The 21,624-nt window shown below is 40.7% G+C and overlaps 1 protein-coding gene across 2 annotated transcripts in view; it reads left to right on the forward strand.

Moving 5' to 3' along the window:
- The window catches only part of WNT7A (Wnt family member 7A), a 50,830-nt gene extending 38,398 nt beyond the window's left edge, over positions 1 to 12,432 (forward strand). For both annotated transcript variants that reach the window (XM_048858469.2, XM_048858470.2), the window contains exon 4: positions 11,195 to 12,432. In XM_048858469.2, coding sequence (XP_048714426.1) covers positions 11,195 to 11,674 — 480 coding nt within the window. In that variant the 3' untranslated portion in view covers positions 11,675 to 12,432. The remainder of the gene's footprint in view (positions 1 to 11,194) is intronic.
- Positions 12,433 to 21,624: the final 9,192 nt, after the last annotated feature.

A 21,624-nucleotide genomic window follows, 5' to 3' on the forward strand; every position in this document is an offset into this window, starting at 1 on the left:
GTCCAAAATTATGTTTTCAGGGTTGTCGGGGGAGGGGGGGAGGGGGATTAAGTACTGAGCAAGTTTGATACAGAATCTTTGAGACATATACATGGAATCCTATCAGGCCATTTTTATAATCACTTTTCAGAATTGAGCAGGGCTAGAAAGCATTATACCTTGGGGGGAAGGGTTATCCCCGAACTGGCTAGTGCAGGGTTTTTTCCTCTGAAGCTGCTGGTGCTAGCTGTGGTCACTGACAGGACATTGGACTAGATAGATCCCTGGTCTGATCACGTATGACAGTTCCTATGATTTGAAGGAGAGGGTCCTGTCTTGTGGATTAAGTCAGGGAGGGCATTCCATGCACGCATTTAGGAAGAATGGGAGAATCTGTGTCACTTACTGTCCATATTCTTCAAAAGTTATATTGTTTCTGCAGAGTTCTATTCTCTTTTCAAAACTATTCTTTAAAACAATAACTCACATTAATGGGTCCTGTAAAGTGTATTTTCTTCCTCTCTTTGTTTCTTTGATATCAACAGAGGTGAAAAAAAAATCACTTAGAGCAGTGGTTCTCAATCAGGTGTCCGGGTCCCCTTAGGGGGCCTTGAGCAGGTTTCAGGGAGGCCTCTAAGCAGGGCCAGCATTAGACTTGCTGGGGCCCAGGGCAGAAAGCTGATGCCCCACCACATGGGGTTGAAGCCCGGGTCCCTGAGCCCTGCCACCCAGGGCTGAAGCTGAAGCCTGAACAATGTAGCTTTGTGGGGGGCCCCTGTGGGGCCCCAGGCAGTTGTCCTGCTTGCTACCCCCTACTGACAACCCTGGTTTTTATATGCAGAAAACCAGTTATTGTGGCACAGGTGGGCTGTGGAGTTTTTATAGCATGTGGGGGAGGGGGAGTGGGGAAGGAGGGAGGAGCTCAGAAAGAAAAAAGGTTAAGAACCTCTGATTTAGAGCACAGTAGTCCAGTGTGGTATTTATCATCATCACAGGAAAATCAGACATAGGATAGTCTAAAAAAAACAGTTTCACTACATTCCTCCCAACTTTTCTCTTCAGACTTCTTCTGTGTCCTTCTGGGTATTTTTCCTCTTTTTTTCTATACAGTGCTGATCAATAAAATATACAATAGCTCTTCTTCCCCAATGACATCGACCTCAGGGAGAAACAAACTAACATTTATTTGAATACTACTCAATTTTCCTGGGCTGACAGCGACAGGGGGTAGCGTGCCTGTGCAATGACATTAGTTTCTTTACTTGTTTATCTCATGCAAATACAAAGCATGTTTGGAAAACAGTTATTATGGGATGGCGACTTTTCCATAATGCAAAAGCAAAGGGACGGTTGATATCCAAGGGTAACACGTGTAAGATTAGGGTGTTGTGTTTTTTAAACCCTCGTCAACTATGTATAAGAAAACTCTGGAACTCAGCATGGAGGCCAAGAATCAAAGCCATCATATGACTGCATAAGCCATGAAAAAGTTACACGGAATACCAGTCTTCACGTTTAGGCTCATATGGAGGTCATCAGCTAGAATCAGGAAGAAATCTATTTGCCCTTCAGAAACAGACCATTTATTATCAAGGTAGGATTATTTATTGGGTGAAATTCTTGAGTTATGTCCCAAAGCAGAAAATACTGCACCTTAGAAAGCACCTCTTGCATGGTCACTACCAGGCGTATGTTTCGTCTATCAATAGTATTCTGGGCATCCTCAAGGACAAGTGAACAATGGTCCTGCTTGATTTTGTTTAGCTGTCTTCTGTTCCTAGCGTAAGATTGACTCTTATGGGTGGTGGTGGGGGTAAAGATGCCACATGACCTTGGCATAGATGATTGGCAGTTTGCCAGCCACTTTCTATTTGAAACTGAACATTCACCTGCAATCAATGGGGTTGACTGTTCAGAATTCTTGTTGTAATATTTCTTCTGTAGTAGTCGGCTGCCATATTAGTTTTTTGCTAACAGCTTCAGGGGTAATGGCCTTTAACTCAAGAAGATTGTTAGATGCTGAAGTCCTTTCCCCCCAGTTTACCATGGAATTTCAATTTAAAATGTTACTACATTACTACAGGTTTCAGAATAGCAGCCGTGTTAGTCTGTATTCGCAAAAAGAAAAGGAGGACTTGTGGCAACTTAGCGACTAACACATTTATTTGAGCATAAGCTTTCGTGAGCTACAGCTCACTTCATCGGCATCTGATGTGTTAGTCGCTAAGGTGCCACAAGTACTCCTTTTCTTTTTACATTACTACACACTGTTTTGCAACAGCTCCCTTTTAAAAAAGAGAGATTTAGTAGTAGTCCACTGAACAGAGATCATCTTTCCTGGTTAATTCAACTAGATCTTTGCTAACCTTGGAGCAAGGTTAATCAAGTAGTTTCAGTGCTCTTCCAAGTTGTTTCAAGCAGATTTCACACTTATCTTTGATAGCAGCATTCATGCCTGGCCAGAAATTGACATCTCAGGCTCTCTTCATACACTGCTCAATGGATAGAGGGGTCTTGTATACAAAGCTTAGCATTTCTGACGTCATGCTGTATAGTACTATAAACAAGATGTCCTTCATACAGAATATGCAACAGTTTAATCTGTATGGTTCAGATCCACAAAAGCACTTGGACACCTAAGTCCCAGTGGCAGGTGCCACTGCGATCCACAAAATTGCCACTTGGCTGCCTGCTAAACTCACTCAGTTCCTAAATTTTCAGGGTCAAAGTTCCCTAGGTGACTAAGTTTCTGCCTCTGGGCATGTGCATTGCTGCCTCACTCTAGGCTTCCAGATGCCCATCTCAGAGCTAAGTCCCAGTGCAATCCACAAAAGTGGGGAAAGATAGGTTCAGCAGTGCCTATCTCACCTGTGGTGCCCAATCCAGTAGCCCGTGCTCAGAGGCCACCCAGTGGGTCAGGTCCCATTCAAATTCTGGCTGGGGGAGCAGGTAGTGGTGCCCACCTTATAACTTTTAGCCCAATGGTTAGAGCACTCACTTGGGATGTGGGAGATCAGGTTAAATTCCTCCCTCAGGCAGATGGGGAGAAAGGGTTTGAACAGGGATCTCCTCCACCTCTCGGAAGAGTGCTCTAGCCACTGAGCTATGGGATGTTCAGATATAGGGTTCCCTCAGTCCTTCCTGTTGAAGCTGTTCCACTTTGGTTAAATAAAGAGTCATTGGTGCAGGGGGACTGGACTTTGGTCTCCCACCTCCCAGGTGTCATTCTCCCTCTCTCTCTCTCTGGTCCAATTTGAACAAATGCCTTTACCTTTCTTGGTTATGGTCAAACTCCTCCGAACCTGATTGTCACACATTGTATACTCTCTCATGGTATTGCCAATGTTTTTACCCCAAATCAACAGATCCTCAGGTATTATTTCCAGATCCTCAAAGGTCTGGGGTACGATGCTTTGATACACTTCCTGTTCAAGGCAATCCCAAAGGGAAGTTGCTCAAACATATCTACCACAGTGAGAGTTGAAGGTACACAGTTTTGTACTTTCAGTATGAAATTGGACCTGCCAAAACTCTTGGCATACATCCCAAACTTAAACAACTCTTACATTTGGAAGCAGAGACATGATCTTATTTTACCATCTGGCTAAGCTCCCATTACTAATAGGACTTTATCAGTTGTGCCACCAAAAATATGTGTATCATATATTTATATTGATGTACTTATTTGATCTGTAATGCAACCCATGCTGTTAAACCCCTCATCATATTGTTTTGCCTCCTGTTCAGGTAAGTTATACCCCTGTTTGATCACAGGCATGTGGACTCTGCTCTTCAACTCAAATACACTTGTCTTTCCCTTCCATTATTCTAAACTCTGAGTGAAACCTGTCCTTATGTAGGCATTCGAGTGTGGCTTTGCCACCGAGCTCATTTTATACCAGCTACGTGAACCAAGCTTAGTTTTGACATTGGGTGGTCACTAATCTTTTTGTGTGTATGCATTCTGGGGTTACAGTTCACCCTGCTCCAGTCTCTAATCCAATGTCACCAACCCAACCTGTTGTAGAAACTTGATTTGTAAATGTATTTACAGACTCAAAGAACTGTTTCTGCCTTATCATTTTATCCTGAAAGTGTATGTTTGTGAATCTATCTTACCGTTAAGGCATCACACTTCTGCAAATTGAATACGAGCCAACAATGTGATGCAGTTGCGAAAAAAAACATTTGGGACATATTAACAAGAGTATCATATACAAGACACAAGAGGTAATTGTTTTACTCTACGTAGCCCTGGTGAGGCCTCGGCTGGAGTACTGTGTCCAGTTTTGGGCACCACACTTTAAGGAAGATGTGAACGCATTAGAAAGTCCAGAGGAGAGCAACAAAAAATGATAAGAGGTTTGGAAAATCTGACCTATGAGGAAGGGTTGAAAGATTTTAGCATTTTTAGTCTAAAGAGATTAGAAGAATGAGGGGGAACCTAGTAACTGTCTTCAAATATATAAAAGGCTGTTATAAAGAGGATGGTGATCAACTGTTCACCAAGCATAGGACAGATAGTAATCGGCTTAATCTGCAACAAGGGAGATTTAGGTTAGATATGAGGAAAACCTTTCTAACTGGAAGAATAGTTAAGCAATGGAACAAGTTACTTAGGGAAGTTGTGGAATGCCCAACATTGGAGTTTTTAAAGAACAGCTTAGACAAAACACCTATCTGGGATGGTCTAGGTATACTTGGTCCTGCCTCACCATGAGGGGATGGACTAGATGGCTTCTCAAGGTCCCTTCCAGCCCCTACATTTCTATGGTTCTATGGAAATGCTTGCTCTTATTGCATGGATGACAACACACCCCTTATGCTTGACCCCCTTTGCATCATCTTGTGATTGCCCTCACATTGATAGTAAACAAATCTGGTCTCTGCTATTTGTTTGCTTTTATTTTTAGGTGGTAGTAGTCATTTTTAATTAGATGCATTTCAGGTTTTTCACTGCTTGTTAACTCTTATTTGTGAAGTACAGTTTTCACTAGCTCTGCAGATCTCCACTGCTCTTTTCAAAGTCAGGTCTATTTCTTTTAATAACCTTGCTTTGCCCAGATTACCAGTTTCAGCACAAATAATTTGGTCTTTAATTAGTTCATCTGGTAACTGATCAAATTTATATGACTTAGCTTTATGACATCAGTCTGTAACACAGGGTATGTCTACACTTGGAGCTGGGAAGCGATTACCACTTTGAGGAGACATATTCACTCTTATTGAGCTAGCAAGGTAAAAGCTGTGGTGGAATGAGGAGCATGAAGAGCTAGACACCCTGAGTATGTACCCACCTGCAATGCTAGGTACATACATGGGGGAAGGGAGGCCCAGCCCCTCCCATGACTCAAGCCACCAAGGCTATACTCTATTTTTAGCACATTCTTGAGCTGAGCTAGTGCGGGTATGTCTCCTCAAGCTGGGAATTACAACCCTAGCTGAAAGGTAGACATACCCATAGAGATCAACAGTCTCTTCTGGTATGTGGTTTCTTGTAAAGAAAATGTCTCTTTCCCACGTGACATTCTTGTAAGTACTTGTCTTGAAGTTTCTGAAGGATTTTGTCTAGTGGTTGGCTTTACCCTTCATGGTCCCACTAGAAAATTATGTAGATCTCCAATATCTCTGGGTCTGGCACATGTAAATTGTGGGTGAGGTAGGGTTGCCCAGTTTTCGACCAGAACACCCTGTCAAAAAGGGACCCTGCTGGCTCCAGTCAGCACTGCTGACCAGGCCGTTAAAAGTCCAATTGGTGACACAGCGGGGCTAAGGCAGGCTCCCTTCCTGCCCTGGCTCTGCGCAGTTCCCGGAAGCAGTGGCATGTTCCCCATCCAGCTCCTACATGTAGGGGCAGCCAGGGGGCTCCACATGCTGCCCCACCCAAAGTGCCGGCTCTGCAGCTTCCATTGGCCAGGAATCACAGCCAATGGGAGCTGTGGTGGCAGTGCCTGGGGATTGGGAAGTGTACAGAGCCGCCTGGCCATGCCTCAGTGTAGGAACCGGAGAGGGGACATGCTGCTATTTCCAGGAGCTGCTTGAGGTAAGTGCCGCCTGGAACCTGCATCCCTGACCCCCTCCTGCACCCCGAACCCCTGCCCCAACCCTGATCACCTCCTGCCCTCCAAACCCCTCAGTCCCAGCCCAGAGCACCCTCCTACACCCCAAACCTCTCATCCCCAGCCCCACCCCAGTGTTTGCACCACCAGCTGTAGCCCTCACTTCCCCTGCACCCCAACCCCCTGCCCCAGCCCAGAGCCCCCTCCCACACCCTGAACCCCTCATTTCTGGCCCCACCCCAGAACCTGCACCTCCAGCCCAGAGCCTGTACCTCCTCCCACAGCCCAACCCCCGCCTCAGCCTGGAGCCCCCTCCCATACTCCAAACCCTCTGGCTCCACCCCCCCAGCCCAGAGCCCCCTCCTGCACTTTAAATACCGCATCCCTGGCCCCATCCCAGAGCCCACACCCCCCAGCTGGAGCCCTCACCCATTCTCACATCCTAACCCACGAGCCCCCTCCCACACCTTTGACTTCTCTTTTCTGGCCCCACCCTGGAGCCCGCACCCCAAACTGCAGCCCTCACTCCCTCCCGCACCTCAACCCCCTCAGCCAGCCCGCTGAAAATCAGTGGGTGAGTGAGGGTGCGGAGAGCGAGCGATAGAGGGAGGGGGGGATGGAGTGAGCAGGGTTGGGGCCTCAGAGAAGGGGCGGGGCAGGACCTCAGAGGAGGGGCAGGGTAGGGGGTGGGGCAAGGGTGTTTGGTTTTGTGCAAGTAGAAAGTTGGCAACCAGAGGGTGAGGGAATGATTTCATCCTCTCCAACTTCTCTCATACTACTTGCTTACAGTACAGCAGGTAAGTTTTGCAACCGCCTCCTCCATTTTTCTGCCACCCTCTCTTTTCATTTTTCCAATGGCTGATTTTTTTTCCTGAATGCCATGTAATAAAGGTACACATAGGAATACTTGTAGGAGACTGGTATATTTCCTGGTCCCTCACTTGACATCAGCCAAAGTTACAAAAGATTATACCCTGGTTATGGCAGGGATCAGAGTATGCTTTGACTGCAGTGGCTACATACATTCCTTCAAACACTGAGGATCCATATTTCATATATAGAACGGGGCCAGATTCATCTCTGCTGGTAGAGAGGTTCTCTCCAGCTCAGGGGTTATATTTAGGAGTCCCCAGAGCAGGGTATGCTGCAGAAACCCTGTTGGTGAAGGCTGCTCAGGAGGTATAATGACTTTGTGAATCTTATGGCCTGCCCTACTCACTTTTTGGGTGACTTTTTGCCACCAAGGGCCTGTGTCCTAGTTTGTGCTGACAGAGTAAAGCACTCTCAGTGCATTGGTGTCACACCAAACTCAGGATCTTGCATTGTCCCTGAAAGGTAGGCTATATTGACCCAGTAAAACTGTCCCAGAACAGTGTATCAATGGATTGGCAAGTGAAATTGTGAAAAATAAACTATTTTAAAAAAAGAAAGTATGGAATTCCGACTAACTTTGGTAACAGAAATGCTACAAGATCTGATCTGACAACATATTATAGAAAAGTGAGACATGAAATTAGTTCTCATCCTGTATATTTTCCTCCTACTTTTTTCTTCTTTGTCCATTGTTTAAACTCCACATGGAAGTGCCCAAAGATGGGATAGCTGCTGGTAATATCACCAGAGAGTACTTGTGCAGGTTTTCCTTTCCACACCCTTTTAATGTAAACTATTTCCCAGAGGCTAATGGCGGGTGAGAGAAAGATCAACAAATACTGACAGTTTACTGTAGGAACTTGAAAAAAAGTGGGCAAAACTAAAAACACTCCCTTTGTCAGCAATTAGCACAGTCCCGAGCATTCACTGGTACACAACAGATGTGCCTTCTGTGGCTGATAATGTTAGGTATGGTAAGTGAAGAAACAAAGGACACAGGTTTGCAATTATGCACTCCCCAGACCCCAATATTTTAAAGCAAATCAAACTATGGTAAATTAGTTCCTAGTCTAATGTGAAAAATATGAGCCACTAACTAAATCTTCAAACAAACAGATCCTGACTTCCCCAAAATATGGCAACTTGACATTTTTATATTTATTTTTTTGTAATGGAGAATGATGGGCTTTTAAGGGTAAGCTGCTTCCTTTGAGCAGCAAACATGCAGTGTGAGCTCCCGGAGGCCAATACTTTTGAATTGCGTCCACACTAACCCTAATTGGAAACGACGATGTCGATTTCAGCGCAAATCCCCTCATTGGGGAGGAGTACAGAAATTGGTTTGAAGCCCTTTATGTCGAAAAAATGGCTTCATTGTCTGGATGGGTGTAGGGTTAATTCGATTTAATGCTGCTAAATCCGACATAAACTCATAGTGTAGACCAGGCCAAAGAGAATAGCTCCACACCTCCTCACCAACTACTTTAGGTAGCCACATATCACCCAGGTCTTTCCTTGCATTTATGAAGACAACTGAATTACTGGTGGGATATTAAGGTAACCTGAAAGCATAAAGGTGCCACTGTATGTACCTTTTAATGCAGGACAAATAACCCAAGCATCTGACATCACAATACTACAGTGTAACAGACCACCATATTGCAGAGTTTTGCTTTGCTTCAGGTAGAGGATAGACTGTATACAGAGTTATGTTTTTGATTGGTCTCTTGCCGAACTTGCTCGGTAGTGGATTGGAAGCAGCAGCAGGAAGAAAGGGATAGAGGAGAATACTCTATAAGAGGGATGGTGGGTTGAAGGTAGGAAGAGTGGATTAGGAGGAAAGACAGAGGTGGGATGGGAAGTGCACTTGCATTTGCAAGTTACAATGGATCACTTATGGAGATATGTCGGGATGAATTTGGCACAGTGACTCTAAACTTGCCCCACCTAGATGATGCATAAAAACACAAAAAAAGAGTCAGCTTTTTCGTCTAAACTTACATTAAAAACAACTAAAAGGGTACCATCAGGTATGGCACAACACAAAAATAATTGTTTTGGTCTTCTAAAAGGAACCCATTATGTTTGGGTTCATTTACTATTATTCAAAAGTATCATGTTCAAATGAAGTCAGGTCTTTTTATCCCAATGGCTTGCGCCCAGTCCTAACTGAGACCAGAAAACTTCCTCAGCTAGTTCCAGCTGGCATCAAGATATGTCACACAGAACAGCAAGCTCAACACATGGCATAGATCCTTTCAATTGTTGATCCATTGCATCAGCTTACTCAGCTCTTTCCAACCGAACTGTTTATTCCCTCAGTGATCACTGTCTGTAAACGGGATGTTACTGAAAGGGAACTGAGGCTATCTAAAACGTAAACTACATTTAGGGGGGAAAAAACCTCATGACTAGATTGATAATAAAACATCCATTTCAAGACAATTTGTACTATTCCGGGATGGAGGATTCATGTGAGAATTAGTACAAGGCTATTAGGCTTTATTATTTTTCTTGCCACTCTGAATATTTGCACTAGGTTGCAAAACCAGCCTCTTGAACAAGGCAAGTTATCAAAATGAGAAATGTATCACAGATCACCTCAAAAAACGGATACATTACAAATAAGGCTGAGAGAATCTATATTATTTTCAGGTTGCTGAGCTCTGGCTCCTTTTTTGTCTCCCCATCTAGCTCCTTGGTGTACTACCATTATGAATGACTGAGCAATAACAATGCAGTAACTGAATGAGTGAGGAAGTATCTCAAAATAACCAAAATAATCCATAATGTAAGCCTAAATTTAAGCAGAGCTGCAAAGATGTTCAGATGCAGATCTGAATCTAAAAACTTTTCCAGATCTGGATTTTGGTCCATCCATTAGATAGATCACTGCTAATCATTAAATTTGGATCTGGATGCAAACTGTCCCATAATTCCCCAAAATGTGATCTATTGTACCCTAAAATTATTGCCATCGTCTGTTCAGAATTATACTCTCTAGATACTTTACCAATCCTGGCATCAGTCCAACCTCATTGATTTCCATGACAGTCCAACACATGGAACAAAAGCGAGATCAGGCCATATCTAATATTTTTTGAACTCCAACTTTTCAATGTTTGGAAAATTCAAACAAAAACACAAAAGCCTAGTAACATTTTTTGTAGCAGACACGCAATACTGTTCCAACTTTCCTCAGAAGGCTAAGCAATAGCAGTTACTATAAGACCTATAAAGCTACAGTATATAAGAACAATAAGTGTAGCACCTATACTTGCAATGCTTAAAGTAGCCTGATTGTTTCCATCTTCAGTAGCCCCAACTTGCACAAGAATTGGTCTGGTCAGCACCAGATATTAACTAAAATTCTGTGGTTGGGATTAAGTAGCACACAATTTAAGAAGCCCACCATTTGTGTTGTGATTTAAGACTCTCCTAAGTACACAGCAAACCTTTTTTTGAACATATAGAGTTTACATCGGAAGAGAAATCTACAATTGTACTACAATGAAGGCTGAGAATTTTACAGACTAAGGGGTCTTGTCTTCTTCTCCACATGGAGAATAGACTTGAGTACCTGGCACATAATAAAACTACTACATAGGAAAGTAATGTATAGATTTTCTTAGATGTAACATTAATATGCAGCATTTGTGTGTGTATGTCTATCTATACATTACCATGAGGCGAAACTGGTGAAAGTTTTTCTGCAACGTTTTTTACTAGCTTTTTTCATGCCATTTTCAGGTCTAAATACTGGAATGGAATTTATTTTCCCAGTTTGGTTTGCAAAATCCATTTGTAGCAAAAATCATTGCATTTTCAGAATTTGGTACATATGAGATTCCATGTGAAAATACCATACTCGAGGTGTGTTATTTGTGCTTCTCTGCAACTCCCCATCTTCTTGGCATATGCCAAAATTGCAATATAGACACATCAGGCTGGGCACAGTATAAACACATAGTAAGCAATGGGAAGACCACAGTTGGTGGTTAAAGACACCATTTTTGCTTTTGTTTGAAATTGGATAAAGTTCTCCTCTCTGATCAACATGGGGTAGGGAGGGAATCAGTTGACCTCAATAGGAGTTTGATGCCTGTGACAATTACACAGCCGGCACGTGAGATCTGCAGCCAGGGCGGTCATGAATTTTGACCTGGGTTTAGTAGCCGTTGCTATAAAGAGCACTTTTGAGAACAATAGTTCATTACATCCGATCAATGTCTCTTTGATGGAGTCTTATTGTTTTAACACAGTCTGTGTTCTTTCAAATCTAGATTCTTGAAGAAAACATGAAATTAGAGTGCAAATGCCATGGAGTTTCAGGATCTTGTACGACTAAGACATGCTGGACAACCCTTCCTAAATTCCGGGAGCTTGGCTACATCCTTAAGGACAAATACAATGACGCAGTTCAGGTTGAACCGGTGAGGGCGAGTCGCAACAAGCGTCCAACCTTCCTTAAAATAAAGAAGCCACTGTCCTACCGCAAACCCATGGATACAGATTTAGTGTACATCGAAAAATCTCCCAACTACTGCGAAGAAGACCCTGTCACTGGCAGCGTGGGAACACAGGGCAGAATGTGCAACAAAACAGCCCAGCAGTCCAATGGCTGTGATCTGATGTGCTGTGGTCGAGGTTACAATACTCACCAGTACTCACGCGTGTGGCAGTGCAACTGCAAATTTCACTGGTGCTGCTACGTAAAGTGTAATACGTGCAGCGAAAGAACAGAAGTGCACACCTGCAAATAGCCGCGTGGCTGGGGAAGGTGACGCCGGATCCTTAGGCATGAATACATTTGCACATGAGCTCAACAGAACTACTCAAGCCTGTAGCAAAGGCCCCGCTTCCTTCCAGAAGAAAAGCTAATGAACGGAGCTGTCTTTTCCTTTCATGTTTCAGTACCTAGGTGGCTACACATTAAAGGCTTGTATAAATTATCCCCCAAACCAAACCAAAACAGAAAAACAAGCCACCCTGACGCACAAAACCGAGGAAAAAAAAATCACCTCAGCTACTCTGCACTTCCAAAGCTTAATGCAGGGGCTGCCTTATGAAAAGAACATCCAGTCAAGTGAAAAAAATCTGAGAGCTTGGCAACTGACTCTTTCGGTTTGGAAAAAGATGATTAAATACACAAGCTACTGTGCATAAGGGATGGGTTGGGTGGGGGAAACAAAACAAAACTTTAAAATGGTCTTTGCACAGGATGGGGGTGACAATGCCCCAGTGTGAATTCCTACTTAAGTGTGGATTATGCAGATTTAGGTTTCTACACTTGTGAAAAGCTTCTGCTGGTCTTGCCTGTCTTTCCATTTCACACAATTTGCTACAGCAAGTAGAACTGTTGAAGTTTTCCATAGACACTGGTTTATCTGCCTTTCTTTTTTTGTGCTGCAGATTTTAGCACAGGGATTTGGGACATCTGGGCATAATAATAGCAATATTTAACAATTTATTCAGATAAAACTAATATTAATTTATTTAAATAAAAAAGAACTCTACAACATTTTTGGAACTATTCTGCAATTAAAGTAGATAGCTTGCTTTCTTTGTGGAATAATTATTTTGTAGATACGGCAAGGAAAAAACTGAAGCTGTATATATTATTCTTTACTTGGATATTTCTACTAGTTGGATTTGCAGGATATTTTCTGCAGTACTAGATGTTTAAGTACAAAAGCAGGCATCTTTTATAATTTTTTTCTGTTTGCTGCTAGTTGTCTGGAAAAATCAAACTGGTAGTGATTATAATCTCTTTACAATACACTTTTTTTTTTCCAATTAAAGAGGAGCATTATGAAAATCCAGTTTGGAATACATCAAAAATAAATATGAAACTCCAGACAAACTTCCATCTTTGGAAAATGAACCATAGGATAAGAGTATATTTTGTAAGAGACTATTTTTATATGAATATTTTATTTATACTATGTCTGCTTGTATAATTCTATAACCTGTACTTTTTCCTCAAAACAGGCATATAATTTGTAACTCTTAGGCTATTTAACAGATAAAGGCTGATTAGTTTGTGGACACAACAGCAGCAAGCAGGATACATTTAGCTGCAATTGGTAGATGTGTCAAAATGCAGAATGAACTTTCTCTCCGGATGTGTGTACAAACTGGCTCTTTTCCTGCAGTTCAATTTGCAGAATATGCAAAACAAGAACAGGGTATGTAGCATCAATTTTGTCACATGGCTTGAATTCATGATTGGTATTAACTGGATGCTCATTTATCCCATTCAGAAAAAAAATCTGAATTAGCTTCCCACATGCGTCAGTCATTAAACTGTGGTGTTATGACTAGCAAATGTGCTGTGTGTGCTGTCAGTTAAACCTCTATATTGTGTTACTGTCAAATTTGATTTTATCAGTGGAAGACTATAGACTATGACTGTAAAAACTAGCATGACACACATCGCCTGATTCTCATAGATAAGATACAAAGCTTACAGTTTTTGTTCAACTGGTTTTGGCATTTGCCTTATTCTTTCTCTCCAAAAAGTTCTGAGTCAAAAAACTCAAACCACATTTAGGCAAACATTAAACAATCTATTTCTCCAAAGTCCCATTAAGTCCTCCTTGTGCTTTCTTTTGATATTTCCTTTCTCATCTGGGAAACTAGAAGTGATGTGGGTGAGTAAATAAATATTCCCACTCTGGCTGGAATCTTTTTGCTTGCTTCTCCTGCCTGAATCATTTAAAGCCTGACCCACAGTTCTAATTTCAATGGTGGTTTTGCGTGAGTAAGGAATACAGGACTGTGCTCTTATTGATATCACATGTTCCAATGTTTGGGACATATGACAAACACTTCCACCGTTGAGAAATGTGAGATCACTCAGTCAAAAAGGTCGAGACAACTGACAACAAGGGAAACAAACAACTTATCTAGGAGGCTGTGCTCTCCAATGACTCCCATTGATATTAATAGGTATTAGAACAAATAGATAACAAGCAAATTAGTAATGGGTCTGATCCATTGATTTTTGTAGGCGTTTGCCTGTACTAGGACTGCAAGTTTGGGACCACTTGAGAAAGGAAATGATGGAAGTAGTACAATATAATTTTACAGGATTTGGGTAATATAATGTATTTTCAGAATTGCCCTGAATGCAGACTATTGTTTACATATACACACACACAAAATACCTGCTCCTTACAATGTACAATTAAGATTAAGGATATAGTGTTTCTTTGCAGATCTGCCATTTACCATGTTACAGCAACTCAGACACCAATATATGAGATATCAAAGTAGAAGTCGGATAAGGTTAACACAGTTTACTTTCAACCTTATGACTTGTCAACATGACACAAGTTAAAAGTAGTATTTTTTTTATAATGGAGCTTATATTTTTTCAGGATTCTAAATTTTGTGTATTAAAGATTGAAAATGGGACCTAAAATTCAAGAATATACATACAATATGGAGATTAATTAGTTATATACATGGTTTAATAATGCAGATCTCTGATATAGTTAATCATGGGGCAATTTTTTTTTAGAGTATGCATTGGCTTTCATTAAGTAGATACACAACACAGTCAACAGTTTGTTGTTCTTCACTGATTACAGTAATCTAACAAAGTGTTATTTTTGCAGTATGTTTTTACCATAGGAAAAGCATTCTGTAAAACTGCTGCTTTCTGTATATTTCGATACATTGGTGATGCACAGCGTACAACTAGCACATTAACTCTTAAAAGACAGATTTCTTTAAAGAATTTTAATCACAATAATAAAGAACTGGATGGATATACAAAGAAAATCTATTCATTTTTATTGCAGAACTAGAAAAGAGATTGATTAGCTTACCAATTCTTAAATGTTTTGCAGTGGAAATATTCTCATTTGTGAAATCAGTTTAACATTTACATAAGAAACAACACTGGCCCTGACATTGTTCCTATATTTGCAGTTTTCTGGTGGTCCAAATATTAGGAAGGGTGTCTTTCATCTGTTTTGAAGTTGAATTTCAAGTTAGGAATACTGCATTTGACAAGTAGCCCTACAAGTTCAGAAATGAGGAAAATGTAGAGCTGCAGTCTACTAGAAAGTGTCTGAAAGTTTGGCTACATCTTACCAGATAAGAGAAAGTTGGCTCATCTGAGTCAGCCATGAGTCCGGAGTTAATTAGCCATTCCCTAAATTTGACTGAATGGCATGAAGAATAAATAGGCGAAAGAAAGATTTATGATTTTGTAGATATTTTTTCCCCAAACAGTTTGTTCTTTGTCCTCAGGGAATAGAAGAGCTCTGTTTGTACTTGGTAAATAACCACACAATGGGAATGAAATGCATACAACTGCAGAGGAAGACAGCCTTCAATAGAAAAATTCATCTTTTCATTTCTACTAAATGAGTGGAGTGCTGGATTGATGTTCACGTAAATAACCTGGGTAATGTTCAGAAAGTGAACATGTTCAATATTGTAAAAACAGTAAGAAAGTTAAGAAAAACATTTGAACAAGGATAATTATGAGTTTGGAAATTTTAAAAACCTTACTTGACTTATACTCTTTTTTTTCCACATTGGAATTCCATTTTGTAAAACTGAAAATAAATTACAAGTGGAATTCTAAAGAAAATTAAAAAGGATTCCATTAATCTATTTCACTTCATGGCCCTAATTTTTTTTTAAGTTGACAACTATCTTGATCACAGTTAGCTTGCATACTTGGAAAAGTACTTGCATAAAACAAGAATCCATCAATGACCTAAAGTTTTCTTTGCCATGTTTGCACAAAACTAATGGAGACGTATCTTTCAACAGTGATAATTAAACTGAAAACCTCCCTAAAATGTAAAGTTAATTGGCTCATTTGGTAAATGGCAAGGTTATTCTGAGGTTGCACAGTTAACTTGAGACAAGGAAAGATACATATGAACCATCTCATGAGTACAGGATTTAATAGTATATTTCAGAGATTATAAAACTGTTTAAGCAAAACTCAGTTTTAAAAGCCCATTTGTATGGTTAAATTTGGAAATGGGGCAGGCTTCGGTTGCCCAAATGAAAATTCAGTATAAATACTTCAGATAACATTTGTACATTTAAATAATAGACATTTGGAAAGACCACAATGGACACCCAAGTTGGTATGCTGACACAGCAGCACACACACACCTATAAAATAAGATTAGTTGCACACAAGTCCCCCAAATCTATTGTTGCTAGGACTATTCTGCGGAGTGTATGCATATGAACCTGCCAGAACTGGGGTAGCAAGTTCTGCCATGTGCTTCTGCTGCCAATAACAAAGTTTTCCAGCATATGCACTTACATGTAGTGCAAACTACAACATAGCTTGCAGTATTTAACATAGTGGGTTTTATCATGCATCATGCCGTACTGGCAGTGGCCTATAGAATTCTCCTAAATTCTAAAACACTCAACTGAGTAATGTTGTGTGCAACTTTCAGAATATGATGCCTCCCAACTGGTTAACAAGGGATGTTTTCCTCCAGGAAAACATTAATTCGGAGTGTGTGGGAGTTCTTCTTAAAGGCATATTTTCTAACACTGAACAAAAATTCAGAGAATTCTAACTTTGGGAACAAATGTTAATGATATATTGTAAGTTAATCAACGAAGAGGTACAACTGGAGTTAAGGTACTCCTTGTTTGAAGTAAAGGTGCCAGAATCACTCAGCAATTCTCTCACTCTTACCATTCCAGATACATTTTTAAACCATTGAGACTATTTCTGATCATGCTTTTGGAGTTATGTGAAAGCACCAGTTATTTCTTGTGTATTCCTGGATTTGATCTACAGCAAAACATTGAATAGAGGGGGGCTGTGTGAGAGAGCGATCTCCCTAATTATTGACACATGTTAAGTTTCAAAATAAACATACTGGATGTGGGATCTGCAAAATGCTCGTGCGTATCTTACAAGAGAGATCACACTTCTTATTCTGTGAAGTATGGCACCCTAAGTTGCCTGTTTTCTCCACTGGCTGTCTGTTGTATCTCCTCTGATGACTGTATTTTGGACAATGAAGCCACCATATTACCACCTTCTTCGGCAAACCAACTCCACTGGAAGAAGCTATTATTTTTTTCTGGGGGAAAGGGATGCCAGATATGGCTGCGTGCATGAGAGAGCAAGTAAGTGGGGTGGTAAGAAAGGATACAATCAAAATACCCACTTCACCTGTGAGCACCTTCATGTTTAGATGCACCCGAATTTTCTCCAAATGGATAAGCCCAGCTCTAGTTTTTATGCCTGCTATACTCAATCATCCTTTCCCCCCTCAATCGGTAATGTAGACTGCAAATACCACTTCATAGTCCCAGGTTAACTGACAATTCACAAGCCTCATGCCACATAAACCTAACACTACTAGTTACAGGTCATAATCTTATTTTAAAAAAAGAGATATGCACAAGTGTGCCTTGGGATCAATGCATTGTGCACAGAACCCTATTCTGAAAACCCTTCTGTCACATTTTCACCTCTACTTGGAGCCAGTGTGCAAGTTTGGAGAATGGATGTGCTGCCTGCTCAATAGTTTAGCTAGTATTTTATATCCCTCTTGCACTGGCAGGGAAATTAATTGGGTGGGGGGGGGGTGAAATTAAGTTTAGCTATCTAGTCTACCTCCCTATATTACTGATGGTTTGCCAATTATCGTAGCAGCTAGAAGCAAGAATATGGTAAAACAGAAAGGCATATGGTATAAAACAAAAATGTCCGTCCAGTCTTGACGTGTTCCTATCATTCTATCGCATGTGGTATGAGAAGTCTGGAAACAGTCTTTACCTACAGCATGATATCCAGCTAGTAGACCAATTCAGGTCTAGAATGAAAAGTCAGACTGTTTGAAGGTTATTTCATACTAAATCAGCAGAGTAGAGAAGCTCAGCTGTTTCTTTAATTGTGCTACACAGGGAGAATTTTAAACATTCACTAGTGACCAAATTTCCACTTCCATCTGGTCTGTTGTAAATACTGGGTTGTAGTGAAAAATATGGAGGAATAGTGCTAAATTCTGACCTCAGTCATGTACACTTACTGATTTAAACGGGATTGCAGAGGTATGCAAAGAGCAAAATGCAGTGGATGGTGCCTAAGAAGATCTGTTCAAAGTATTTACTCATATTGTTTGCACCCCTTTCTTCATGCATATGTTTCCTTATTCTCATGCAGTTAGTTTTGAACTCACCGCAACAACACACAGTCTAAATTGTTGCAATGCAAACTGATTATAAGGTGGACTTATAAGATTCTGCAAATGGCCATCTCTCCTTGTATATTCAAAATCGGCTGGGGAGTTTTGTGGAGCCCTCCAATGCCGTAACTTTAAAATCTCAAGTACTTTTCTGTAGTCTCAGCAGCAGAGCATGGTGTTTTTAAAGCAATGGTATCAGGACTTTGCAGAAAAGCAGCAAGAGCTGCTGGGGGTTGGAGTGTTTGGGAAGTAGCTTTAGGCAGGGGAAGGCAGGTCAGGGGACAAGGAACATCCTAAGAAGTAGTGAAAAGAACATTATAGCCCATCACAGAGAAAGAAAGAAATGACCTCAGAGGAATAAAATGAAGCCCAGAGATGCGTTGGAGTGGAGGAAAGAAATAAAGGAAGGTCACTGAAAACCATTAAGGAAGACAGAGAAAGAAGATTATTGGATTCATTGGGGAAAGGAGGGAGGGATATTGGTAGCTTGACTAAACTGACTTGCTTTGTAACCTAAGTTAGTGCTGTCCAGCTGATGGCCCAAAGGTCAGAATTAGCCCACAAGATGATTTCACCTGTCCCATGTCCCCTTTTCAAAATTAAAAATAATATTTATTGGTGTGGTGCACTGGAGTCTAGCACCCATAGGATACATGACCAAGGAGAAAAAGCTTGAACACAGAGGAAAACATTTCTAGCTGTTAACAGCCCTTTATCAATTGCATTGAGACAGTAATAAATCTCTTTTGTGAGGAGGTTCCTCAGTTTCAGTTTATGTTCAATAACTTCACATCTATACATAAGACTATAGAGGTGCGTGCACATATGGACAATTTGTTCTGCAAATATATTGTTCATTTACAATCTGATCCTTCATTGGTTTAAAGATAGACAGATCTGGTTTAAGCAACAGGGGAAGTTAAATGCTGGCTTAAGCTATCAGGGAGCACATTTTGTCCAGAGATTTTTGATTTATCCAGATATATAGTGAGATCCATCTCAAGAAGAGAAGGAAGTACAATTGTGATGAGAGTGATGACTGAACTAAAATCTTTTACTTAAATTATATCTTGTAGAAATAAACTAAAATGTATAGGGTTTCCCTGTGTTAAGATAATTATTCTTTGCACTTTTGTAGTACTAACCAGTGAAGCAGCGAAAGTGTTCTGCAAAAAGTATAGTATTAAACCTCATGATACTCTGGTTTGATTATCCAGCATTATTATCCCCATATAATGAAGGGAAACTGAGGCACAGAAGTTAAGTGACCTGTCCACAGGCACATAGGAAGTCTGTGGAAAAGTCAGGAATAGAAACCAAGTCTCCTGACTTCTAGGATGTTACTTTAAGAACTAGATTAACGTCTGGTCTCTAAAGATAACAACAACAAACAAAATACATGTTGAGATTTAATGACAAAATTTATTTTTTAAACAGAAGTCTTTTTAAAATCAGCTTTCCTTCCTCTTACTGTATATGCCAATAACTCAGGATAGAGATTGCCTCTTTCTTCTCCTACAATGACTTCCCCAATTCCTGAATAATAATGAATAATTAATAAATAGAACCTTCACATTGCTTAATTATTAGTGATGTTGCAGTGGAACTTAGACAAAACCCGAGCTCAGGGTTTGTCTAACAATTTCACCTTTAAATACATTTTTAATACTAGCTTTAAAAAGAAGGTGATAGAGAATAGGCCTAGAAGTCAGAAGACCCGCATTCTAATCCCAGTATTGGCAGTAAATGAGCTTGGGCAAATCAAAAGCAAACATATAATGGACCAAGCTCTCCATATGTAAAATGGGAATACTACTACTTATCCACCTCTCAAGTGGTATTGTGATGCTTTATCCGGAAAGGTCTAGGAAACAGTTTGGAAATGGAAGTGGTAAATTCTATTACTTCTATATTTAAAGTCTGCAGGGAACGGCCTGCCACCTAAAGAGGGAGATGTGAGGTGACTCAATCTAGATGACAAGCTGTGCTCACACTAAGTACGCATGGTGAGACTTGGAGAATAAGTACAAAAAATGGACTGGAGTCTTTCTGAAAAGTTAGAAAGGCAATTTATCTGCTTCTGTCTCTCTCTTTGTACTAAGTTTGGGCACCAGTCAGATTATTTCAACGCTTGCCCATCTCTAATTGCATTTCTAATGAACTGAATTCAGATTAAACACTAAAGAGAAAAAACTTCTCGGAACATATATTGTGTTTATTTAGGCCAGGCCAGTTTGTATGAAAGTATAAAATCAATCAAGGCCTAAAAGGAAGCTGGCAAACAGTCAGTGCTTTAGCAGATCTTCACTTCCTCCATGAGAAAGCCAGTGGCAGAGGGCTGACAAATTCTTAGCACTTATAACATCAGTTTATTTAATAACAAGATGAGTAAAGGTGATACAATGACTTGAATTGATGACTATGGCACCAAAGTTGTCATTCTGATGACTTGTTTGGGCAGAAAGAGTGGTAGTAGCGGGGTGATAGATTGTTCATTCTTTATCCTGCTACAATGACATCTGCTTTATTCACAGATCAGCCACCAGTTGCTACAACAACGCCAGTGTGCTTTAGAAAATGTTGTTGAGCTGCTGAGAGAATCTTGGCTACCCATTAGCAAAATGTTAACTATGCAAAACCAAATAGCGTCCGGTTTTGTTGTTGGAAAAAAGTCAACGCTCTGCAATAAGTAAGACTGTCAAAAAGAATTTACATTCAAAAAGTAGAGAGGGGGTTTAACCCATGATATCACCATGATTCCACCCTCCCTCCCCCCCCCCCCCGAATTCATTAGTAAGCCATTAGGTTCAAAGAATGGAGAAAATAAATAATGAGATTTAAACAGAAAGAACAAATGCACTTTCCACAGAACAGCTTGGTGTCTGCAGCATTCTGACATGTACATTGCCCTCCATTTTCCTGTGTACTATTTTGGATTTTAACAGCAATCCTTTGCTAAGGAGAGGGTTATTTATTTACTTATTTAACACGTAACATTTTCAGAAGATGCCAAGGGCTGCTAAACACTGTGAGAAATCTGATTTGGATACCAGATAAAGTCTCTTGCTTCCAGCTCCCATGGGAGGTAAGGGAACCTTGTCTTCCTATATACCAGTCCCCACAAAGGACCAAATTATAGACAAAGTATTCACAGGCATCTGGAAGAGGGTGTCTTTTTCTTCCAGCCAGAGAATGCCTCTGTGACGCTGGGGAGGGATAGGGTACTCCTACTGGAGGGTGAATGATGTGCCCAATGAGGCAGGAGTGATGTCTGAGGAGTGGGAGAATGATCCAATTGGCACCTAGCTATGAACAGTCCAGTGAAAACTCACTCATTGTCTGGACAATGGACAAATATTCTGATACATCTAGTGTGGCAGCAACTACAGGCTTAGGAGATTAGCCCGAGCAACAAAATTTGGATCTGATTTCCCTCAAACTAGAAAAAATGTTGCTTGTCATTTTATCTTAACGGGATTAAGGCTTAGTCTGCATCCCATTGCAGCTGAGAACTAATT

Source organism: Caretta caretta, chromosome 7 (assembly GCF_965140235.1).
Source record: "Caretta caretta isolate rCarCar2 chromosome 7, rCarCar1.hap1, whole genome shotgun sequence".
NCBI lineage: Eukaryota > Metazoa > Chordata > Testudines > Cheloniidae > Caretta > Caretta caretta.